The 11,004-nt window shown below is 33.9% G+C and overlaps 1 protein-coding gene across 1 annotated transcript in view; it reads left to right on the top strand.

The window, feature by feature from the left end:
• The window catches only part of RNF13 (ring finger protein 13), a 151,243-nt gene that overhangs the window by 68,115 nt on the left and 72,124 nt on the right, over positions 1-11,004 (top strand). Inside the window, exon 4 of the mRNA XM_007471298.1 lies at positions 1,340-1,465. Within this exon, the coding sequence (XP_007471360.1) occupies positions 1,340-1,465 (126 nt within the window). The remainder of the gene's footprint in view (positions 1-1,339; positions 1,466-11,004) is intronic.

Genomic DNA, 11,004 nt, shown 5'->3' with positions numbered 1-11,004 from the left:
CTTTCCCTAGCTATCTGCTAGGTGGCAGTCATGATGGAGTTGTCATCTCTGGGACATGGGAAATTTGGTCATAGCTGTTCGGATTGTCTTCACTTCAGTTGAGTTATATACCTTGTTGGTACTACATGGCTTGAATTTAATTGCTGTTATAAGTGTCTTGAAAAGAACTGCACTATGTGACTTGGCTTTAAGGCAAAAAGTTAGTTTGTGTGCAGAAAGGCACAGAAAAGGCAGCAAGGAGTAAATTTAATATGAGTGAAGCAAATATTCATTATTGGAAGGATAACCACGGTTCTGTTTCCTTGCAAAGTAAAAACCAAGCGCTTTATAGAATCAAGAATGGGAGCTATTCTTTGAGTAAGTGAACGTATGCTGCATTTTATTCCTGAAACATGCTCAAAAGCATTCCCTATCACAAGCCAAGCAATGCCACTTGACAAAATTGCCAAATCCTGTGAAATAGATGGTTGGTGTGACCAATTCATGCGCCATACAGGACTATTGTTGGGCACTGTGTCATAATTTTAATTGCTCACTCCTCCTTATAAATGAATTTAATGATTTTGATAATCTTTTTATGTGTTTATTCAGTGTTTTACACCTATTGAGATAGTCATTTGGTTTTTCTGTTTTAAACTATTAATACATTTTCAGATGTCAAACCATCCTATATTTCTGGGAAAGCAGCTTGCTATTTCACTTTAAATTAGTAGTTATCTTGTGGACGTCTTTTCAGTTTATTATGTAAGGATTTATCTTATTGTTTTTAATGATTCTATTATTTTTCTATTGTATGAATATACTATAATTTTTTAAATGGCTGCCTTATCGATGTGCATGATTTCCAGTTTTTGCTATTAAAAATGATGTAGCAGGGAACATCTTTCTACATATACCTTTATATACCTAGGCTAATGTTTCTGTATAATAAATTCCTAGAAACGCTGTGCATTTTCATTATTTGAGGAAAGAAATTTAAAAGTTAATTTTTAAGAAGTGTTTGCTTGGTTTAGAAATGTCAGTCATTGTTGGAAAATATAGCAACATGCTAAAGTGGTTGTCTCTGGGGTGATGGGCTTATGTGTGATTTGTTTTTTTTAACTTTAATAGTAAAAATGGAACTTACTTAAAAATAAAAATTGCTTAGGAAGCCAAATACTACTTCAGAAGTTCTGGGATTGTGAGCAATTGGAGGGTAGGAACTGTTGTAGTTGCCAGATAATTCATCTAGCATAATGCAAAACACATGAAACAGATTCAAAAGGTGTTTATAGAAGTAAGTTGAATTCATTTTTTTGAGTTTAACAGAGAGAAAACTTATTGCTCATTCTTTTTTTAGGGCTTTTTGATTAACTCAAAACCAGAGAATGCCTGTGAACCCATAGTGCCTCCGCCACTAAGAGACAATTCATCTGGCACTTTCATCGTGTTGATTAGAAGACTTGATTGTAATTTTGATGAAAAGGTAATGTTTCTTTTTTCATTTTTCTGTTACTGTTTGTTTATTTAGCTAGTTTAAATACTCCCTTATTTCAGAAAGCCTTTAAGAAAGTTTACACAATTCATTCAGATTAAAAAAAATAAACGAGTAAGGACAAAAAGAAAATGAGGAGATGGTGAAGGCAAGAAAGACAGCCGTGAGTTTACTTAATTCTTATTCATTTGCTATAAAATTTACTCTAAGCTTTTAGCTGCCAGTACAAAGAGGAAAACGCCATCAGTTTTATGATTCGCAGTTTTAGTAAGACTGAAAATAAATAAACAGACTAGGACATAAATAATTACTATTGGTTCTAAGAATTTTCATGTGGTGGTTGGGCATCTTGAACTGTGGTTTAATAGTGGTCTTGCTTGATCTAACCTAGGAATGGAAATGTTAATCTGTAGTTTCATGCCTTCACCCTTCCAGTATAATTACTGCATCTGTATCTGTATCTTTGTTGATATTGGGATTTCTCTCTTGTAATAAGCTGACTCTGTCACTTGTATAAAGTTTGTCTCCATGGAGTGGGTTATGCTGGCACTTCAGATAGTAAAACAAAGTTTGCCATAGAACTTCCCTCACTATCATCAGTGCTGCTCTGAAGGTATGGGTTTTTAGTTTCGGGTTTTTTTTTTTTTTGATACTTTTAGTACTGTCTTTACAATTCTGTTTTTGGATTGGCCTTGTTAGGAGAGCCAGATTGAGGCCTGTTACTTTTACCTGACTATCTCAAACCTGAGTGTCTCTCATGTATCTTAGAGAACAGATGTGGGATATTATTTCATGTACCTTCCATGCTTGATCTTAGATGATTTGTCTATTAAGTAGGAAAGGCTGCCCTGACCCCTGCTGTGCCTGAATTTTTGTCTCTGCTCCTTTCATTTCATGAAAGAAATGACACCTCCATAATAAACTTACTAAATTAATAAAGTAATAACTGTAAACAGGTTTGAAAATGTAGAGCACTTTGTAAATAATAAGTATTGTTACTATTGTATATTAATTCCAAATTTAAACTCTCAATTGCCTTTAAATGGGAAAATAGAGCTTGAAGTCAAATGTATTAGATTTCCTTCTCTTCAGGGTTGTTATGTCTTTTGAATTTAAACCATTTTAAGATTTGATCCAGAACTAAACTATAACAATTACAGGTTGTTCCAACAAAAATGAAATATTATTGTAATATTTCATTAATTTCATGCCACTAAGAAACTAAAAGTAAGCTAATTCTGCTGATTTCAAGGTTTATTGCATCATTAAGGTATGTAATTTTTGTCTCAGTCAAGTCTTCGGTAACTAGAAACTAGAATATACCTCTTTTTTTTTTTTTTTTTTAAATAACTTTCTTCTTTTAGGTGGGGAAGGGAGGTGGTTCACTGCAAAATTTAGGGAAATACTGCCATTGAATATTTATTTTTGAGGGTGAAAACCCAACCCAGGAATGAATAGGAGGGTTTGTTTGTTCTCTTATCCCTTTAGTGGATCCTCGTCATGAGTCTGAGTGCTTCTAATGGAATTTCCTGATTTAGCTATTACTCCAGCTCATCTCTTTCCACTTCCTGCCTTGAATTTTATGCTGTAGCCATAGCTCCTACTGAAATCTCTCAACTTGCTGTGTCTTTGTGCCTTTACACACATTATTTTCTCTGTCCAAGATGACCTTTATCACCTATATTTCTGACTGTTTCATCATTTAAGTGCTAGCTGAGAAAGTTGCCTCTTCTGGAAGCCTTACTTTTCTTTCTACCCTCTCTCTGGCAGAATGAATGATTCCAGTTCAATGTGCCACCCTCCACTTTGTAAATACCTCCTTTATATCTCTTTATCACAATATTACTTTTTATTATATATATTTCACTTATATGCAAGCTTACTGTGTTTAGAGTTCATGTTTGAATTATATTTAAATATCTAATTTGTATCATAGTGCATAGTAGGAGAGCAATAAAGGTTTGTTAAATCAAACTATGTAGTGTAGTAAGCCTTCTACTTACATGTATATTGCATTCTTTAAAGGTATGTACATGTAAAAATATGTAAAAATGTTTAGATTGAGGATTCTCATCTTAGAAAGGAAAATGTTAAAAATTTTCTTATTATAACTCACCATGTAGACGTAGTCTTAATGGATAAAGTTCTATTCTGTACATATTCTTTAACTTCGTTATTTTTCCTTCACAAATATACAGCACGGTCTGTTATAGCCATTTAAGGCTAAAGATTTCATACTCATGTTGTTCCTAATGATTTCTGTCTTTGTCTCAGTTATATTAAGTTTACGAGACATTAATTTACAAGGGAGACATACTGGTTTTAATCAAGGTCTGGAAACAGGCTGCATACATTTGAATCCCATCTTTATCATTCGTTAGCAGTGTGATCTTAGGCAAGTTGTTTTATCTCTGTATGCCTCAATTTCTTTACCTGTAAAATAGAATTTTAAATGTTCCCTACATCAGAGGATTGTTATGAGAATCAAATGAAATAATCACTGTTAAATGCTTATCAAACAGTGCCTTGCACACAGTAAGTAGGCAGTAGGTATTAGCCATTAATGTTTTATTGATTTTTGTCATTACTGGTGTAAAATAGAATAAGGGTAAAGATGGCAAAGATGCTGACTGTATTAGGCTGGGAATCCATAATCTGCTGTCTGCAAGCTGGGGAATCAGGAAAGCCAGTGGTATAATTCAGTTAGAGTCTGAAGGCCTGAGGACCGGGGTATCTGATGGTGTTAAGTCCTGGAGTCCTGAGGCCCAAGAACCAAGAGCTCTGATGTCCAAGGGCGGGAGAGGGTGGATGTCAAGAAGAGAGAGAGGCAATTTGCCCTCCCTTCACGTTTTGTTCTGTTTGGAACCTCAAGGAATTTGATGATGCCCACTCACATTGGTGAGGGTGGATCTTCTTTACTCAGTCTACTGAATGAAATGCCAATCACTTCCAAAAGCCCCTCACAGACACACCCCCAAATAATATTTTACCAGCTATCTGGACATCTCTTAGCCCAGTCAAATTGAGACATAAATTTAGTTCTAACCCTTCAGAAACTAAATCATTGGCTGATAAGTCACCCTGTGATATAGTAACTCATGTCAGTTGATGTGTAAAATTTTTAATTTAGCTTATAAAGGACAGTTTAATCATGCCAGTGTGTAATGTATACAAAAGAAGTTTCATAAATATACAAGGATAAGAATTATGGATCACCTGTCAAGGTAGGGTGAATGGATAAGGATAAATTCATCATGATTACTGGAGAAACATCTGGAGTCTCATCCCAAAGAAAATTTCATTTCTAAGGGTGGTCACTGGTGGATTGGCTCTTAGCTTTATTAGATATAATCTTCAGAGCAGAAATCTATGACTGTATTTTTTTGGGCTTCTAAATTGCTGATTAAGTTTTGTATTAAGTATGTCACGGAACCTAATTGTTTACAATTTATGTATGGTGCTTCTCTTCTGAATTGCAAATAAATAGCTCTTTGTAGATAATCAATAGTGGTTCATTCATGTATTTAGCCACAGTTTTATGTGAATACACTGACTTAAGAAAATAGCTCATTTTCTTATTCCTGATGTAGCATCCTGGGACTGAGTACTGAGAAAAGCTTAATTCAGCACCATACTGTGTGCTACAGTTGAGAGTAGTTGCAAGGTTGTTTTTTTGTCATGCCTGCTATCCAAAGTGATAACCCAGATTATCTCAGACAAATAAGAATTGGCTCTATTTTACAGAGCTTTCCTTGGAGAAGGGAATTCTTGCCGTTGTAGATAGCAGAAGAGAAAAGAAGTACGAAATAAAATTGTATCGAGATATTTCAAACGATTAATGGTGATGGACATTTCAGGGTTTACTCTTTATAATTCTTTAGATTTTTTTGAAGACGAATATTATGCTGTAATTAAAGAAACCTAGACTTCTCTTATTCTTTCTTAAAAGTAAATGATGAAGTGAAAGTTGTGTGTTAACAATAAAGGAAATGGCAGATTTTCTATATACAAACTATCCCAAGTGGTTTGTGACTCAAGGTAGCCAATAATACAGCTGAAATGCAATTAACAGTTTTTGGAGGGTAGGAAATTGAATCATTTGTAACATTTTAAGATAGAGTACTGTTTTAATTTTTTTATCTTTTGTCAAGAGAAGCACATTTGAACCTTTTAATCTGTCTTGCCTTGGAGAGATACAGCAAAACTCATACTCAGAGTCAGTATTTGGATATGTGGAATGTCCAGAAGGCCAGTAAGAAGAACTGTTGATTACATGCCAGCTGCTTAATCTGAAAACAGTCACTTTTACTCACACTGACAAAAACTGTATCTTCTGAAAAATACAGCTCTTTAGAGCAGGGGTCCCCAAGGGCCCTGGGCTGTGGACAGGGTCCCAGGCCTGTTAGGAACCATGCCACACGGCAAGAGGTGAGCAGAGGACGAGGGAGTGAAGCTTCATCTGCCGCTCCCCAGCGCTGCATTACCGCCTGAGCCCCTCCATCCGCCCTTTCCCCAGCCGTGGAAAAGTTGTCTTCCACAAAACTGGCTTTAGAGGAAAAGCAAAACGATGTTATTTTGTTTATCTTTGTGCAGTTGTTCTTCACTGTGACAAAATATAATTGTTTGGAAATGTTAGTTTTTGGTGAGTATTTGAAATTAAGAAAACATTGCTGGCTCTTTGGTAAATAAGTCAAGGCTTCATAAAATCTTTTAGTTAGAAAAATGACTTTGCAGCCTTCTGAGGCAGAGTTCTCAGGAGACTTGAATTGGCTTCCCAGTGGGAAATAAAATTTTTAAAAATTTTGTAAAAATACCTGGTTATTTCAAGAACATTAAAATAATCACTTAAAATAGAACTTTTCTAAACTATACAGAGTTCTGTGTTTATAGCCAAATAAACATTAGTTATCAGAAGTCTGTCATTGTAGTCTAAGATATTTCTACCTTATGGTTTTAATGCTAAGTCAACAACTTCAGATAGTCAATTTACTTTATTTTAACTGAACTCAAGAGAAGCTTGGTAAACAGAAATGGTGCAATGCATGTACTTCTGCTGAATTTTATTACCACTTTATGCTCTAGTGATTGTTTTTTTGAAGGGCATGATAGTTTATTTTAAAAAATTGTACCACACTGATCATAATGACCAGCATACACATTATGATGGCTTTTCTCTTGGGTATTAATATTGCAGTATTTTTGTATACTGAAATGTTTCAATAGGACCAGGAAGAACATTGGAGATATAAAATGAACACTAATAATGCCGGTGTCCTACCCTACAGAATTAATTTAAACCCCTTATGAATCAGTGGCATTATAATGTTATATAGTTATGAAGAATGAAAGTTCTCTTCTAAATAGGCAGCATAAACTTATACTTCCTTATGTCCACCCTGGCCAAAGCACAGTCATACAAGACACCTCAGGTCATTTCCACGCTACGATTGCACAAGTTTAGTGATTTTTTACTTAAACAAACAAACAAAAATCAAACCACTGTCAAAAAAGGAGGCAAATAAAACTGATTTTCCAGTCATTTGAAAAGCATAGTGCATGTTTGTCCAACAATCATACAAGACACCTCAGGTAATTTCCACGCTACCATTGCACAAGTTTAGTGATTTTTACTTAAACAAACAAACAAAAATCAAACCACTGTTAAAAAAGGAGGCAAATAAAACTGATTTTCCAATCATTTGAAAAGCATAGTGCATATTTGTCCAACACAGACTCAAACTTAAATTAAATGCTGTCATTATAATCTCCAAACTTTTGCAATAAAATTAACATTTATATATATATATATATATATGTGTATATATATATATATATATATATATATGGGTTTTGTTTATGGAACAGTATTTTGCAATCAACAAGCGAAAGTTACTTTTTAAAGAACAATATATTTGGTTACAGTTCCACATGTTGGTAGTAGAGACAAAGCCACATGATGTTAAACCTGGCTCTAAGTTACCTAAGATATAAAATTTTGATCAAAATTATGATACTCTGATCTTAAAAATTCAACCCATGTGATTACTTTTTAGAGTAAATGTGCTGTTGAGTAATCATTTCAATAATCTTCTCTTTGTATGACTATCTGCAAATTGACCCTTTTCTTTAATCAATGTGACTCACCAACATTTAAAACTGACCTCTTTACTTCTTTGTTACCATTTTCTAGTGATTATTTTTGAAAAATACAGCTGCAGGAGGCTGAAAGGACTTAGATATTATTCCCCCTACATTTTTTGGGGGGGGCTTAGATGGAGTTACATTTGGATTAAAGATGATAAGGAATATATTGGTACTCATTTTCTGTTGGAATGTGACTTTTACAAAACTTAGCTGGGGTACAAACCTCTACTTGACCTGACTTCTGTCTCTGTCTAAAGTCACATCTGTACTTTGCCTGTCCCCTTACCTTAATCGTCAAGACTTTACAAATCCCCTTATGTGCTGAGCAGTCTCCCCATCTGTCTTGGTTTCTACCATGTCCTTCATCTGGAGTATCTTCCCTCTGCTTGTCTGTCTGGGAAATCTGACTTTGTTTTAGGTCTAAGATGAAGTTTCATCTCCTATCTGAAACCTTCCCTGATTTTCTTCAAGGCAGAATAGATCACTTCTTCTTTTATATATTACTTATTTAATCCCATGTCAGTCTCTGTGAGGGAAAAGATAGTGTTTTAGATTCTACAACTCAGATGCTTAAGACATGGTATGGCCCTTGGTAGATGATTAATAAATATTTGCTGAATGAACTAATTTAGAAAATCCTAAGGGCTTACAATTAAATTTAACTGGATTAGGGAATAAACAGTATTATTGGAACCTTTTATTGGCTTCATGTTCATTTCAGTTAATGCTCTTGGAAGTATTTCTAAACCTAGATATTCATTTATTCCACAAACATTTTTCTCTAGGTCCCAATTTTTATGAGAATTAAAAAGTTAAAATAAACATTTTTTGGATTATTTGTGTGACTTTATTATCATAATAACAAAGAATAAAATTTTTGGAGTGAAATTTTATCATCTTACAAAATAGGCATCCAGTTTTTCTTTCTAGGCTTACCTTTCATTATTCTCTCAGGCCTCCAGGCTGATATATTACATGGTATTCTCAGAATTGCACTTTTATTTCAGTAGTATTAAGCAAGTAGATATGAGCTTGAGTAGAAATTAAACTCTCAAATATCTCAAAATCATCTAATATCATTATTTAAGTTTTCTTACTCTTTTCTGTATTTCTACAAAGTAACTTATAGCATTTGTTACTAATCTACTTCAGAATCCTGTATCAAAGTTTTCATTAATTAAATAATACTCGGTGGATGGAAACATTTCTACCCATATATGGTTCAAACAGCTTTGTGCTACTAGTTCTTTAATTTATTCATTTATTCCTTTCTTCTATCGTTTGATAAAAATATCTGTTTTAATAGATTGCTTTATATACAAATTTATTCAATATTAAAACAACAAAGCAAATTCTCTTCTTTTACTAGGAAAGTAACATTCGATAAATAAAAAAGATGAAAAATAGTAAATTACATGTACTTTACCCATACCTCATGAAAGAATGTAATGCCAGTAACTTAATTTACATAGCTCTTCAACACACATTCTTTTTTTTTTAAGTATAGTTGATTTACAATATTATATTAGTTTCAGGTGTACAGCATAGTGATTCAAAATTTTTAAGGATTATACTTCATTTAATGTTATTATAAAACATTGGCTTTGTTTCCCTGTGCTGTACAATATATCTTTGTTGCTTAACTATTTTAATCCTATACCCCTATCTTGCCCCTTCCCTCTCCCCAATGGTAACCACTAGTTTGTTCTCTATATTTGTGAATCTGTGTCTGTTTTGTTATATACATTTGTTTTATTTTCTTAGATTCCATGCATAAGTGATAACATAGAGTATTTGTCTTTCTCTGTCTGACTTATTTCACTAAGCTTTATACTTTCTTGGTCCATCCATGTTGTTGCAAATGGCAGAATTTCATTCTTTTTTATGGCTGAATAATATTCAGTTATATACCGCATCTTCTTTAACCATTCATCTATTGATGGGCGTTTAGGTTGCCTCTGTACCTTGGCTATTGTAAATAATGCTGCTGTGAACATCAGGATGCACGTATCTTTTCAAATTAGTGTTTTCATTTTCTTCGGGTATATTCCCCAGGAGTGGAATTGCTGGATCATATGGTAGTTCTGTTTTTAGTTTTTTGAGGAACCTCAATAGTGTTTTCCATAGTGGCTGCACCAATTTACATTCCCACCAACAGTGCAGGAGCGTTCCCTTTTCTCCACATCCTTGTCAACATTTGTTATTTGTAGGCTTTTTGATGATAGCCATTCTGACAGGTGTTTGGTGATATCTCATTGTGGTTTTCATTTGCATTTCCCTGATAATTAGCAATGTTGAGCATCTTTTCATGTACCTGTTAGCCATCTGTATGTCTTCTTTGAAAAATGTCTATTCAGGTCTTCTGCCCACTTTTAAATTGGGTTGTTTGTTTTTGATATTGAGTTGTATGAGCTGCTCATATGTTTTGGATATTAACCCCTTATCAATCATATCATTTGCAAATATTTTCTCCCACTCAGTGAGTTGTCTTTTTGTTTTATCAGTGATTTCCTTTGCTGTACAAAAGCCTTAAGTTTAATTCAGTCCCATTTGTTTATTTTTGCTTTTATTTTTTTTGGCTTAGGAGACAGAGCCAAAAAATATTGGTCTGATTTATGTCAAAGAGTGTTCTGCTTATGTGCTCTTCTAGGAGTTTTATGGTTTCAGTTCTTAAATTTAGGTCTCAAATACATTTTGAGTTTATTTTAGTGTATGGTATGAGGGAATGTTCTAATCTCATTGTTTTACATGTAGCTGTCCAGTTTTCCCAGCGCCATTTACTTATGAGACTGTCTTTTCTCCATTGTATATTCTTACCTCCTTTGTCATAGATTCCACACACATTGCTTTGCTTCAAAATCAAGTTATTCATATTACTCAGATACACATTAAATGAAGAATGTCTAGTTAAGGAAGAAAGATGGGATCTAAAGAAAGAGGGAAAGATGGCTTATGTCATTGAAGTCCTATTAATGAGAGTGAAAACGTCATTAGGGTCTAATACCGTCTTCCATAGAGTAGCTCTTCCCAACATGGCCTGTAGTGATCCTAAAATAACCTGCAGGAAAGAATTATGTTGGATTTAATCTTGGCAGGATTGCTTGCCACAGTTCTGGATCTTATTTCAACAATTGATTATTCCCTACTGTACTGTAATGTTTCCAGGAATTTTTATCCTATAGATAGAATTAACAGTTTTTACATTCACACTCTGAATTCTCTACTGTTGTTCTATTCTCATCTGCCTTGCTTTGATCATTTGAGAAAGAGATTTTACTTCTTAATTTCTTCTTACTTCTTCAGATCAAAGAAGATCATAGCTAGGTTTTGAAAATTATCTCTATTCTCTAAGTCCCCCATTAATTTCTTTAATTCATCTCTTTCCC

The sequence above is a fragment of the Lipotes vexillifer genome, unplaced genomic scaffold (genome assembly GCF_000442215.2).
Source record: "Lipotes vexillifer unplaced genomic scaffold, Lipotes_vexillifer_v1.1 scaffold618, whole genome shotgun sequence".
NCBI lineage: Eukaryota > Metazoa > Chordata > Mammalia > Artiodactyla > Lipotidae > Lipotes > Lipotes vexillifer.
This window is presented reverse-complemented; position numbering and strand designations above follow the sequence as displayed.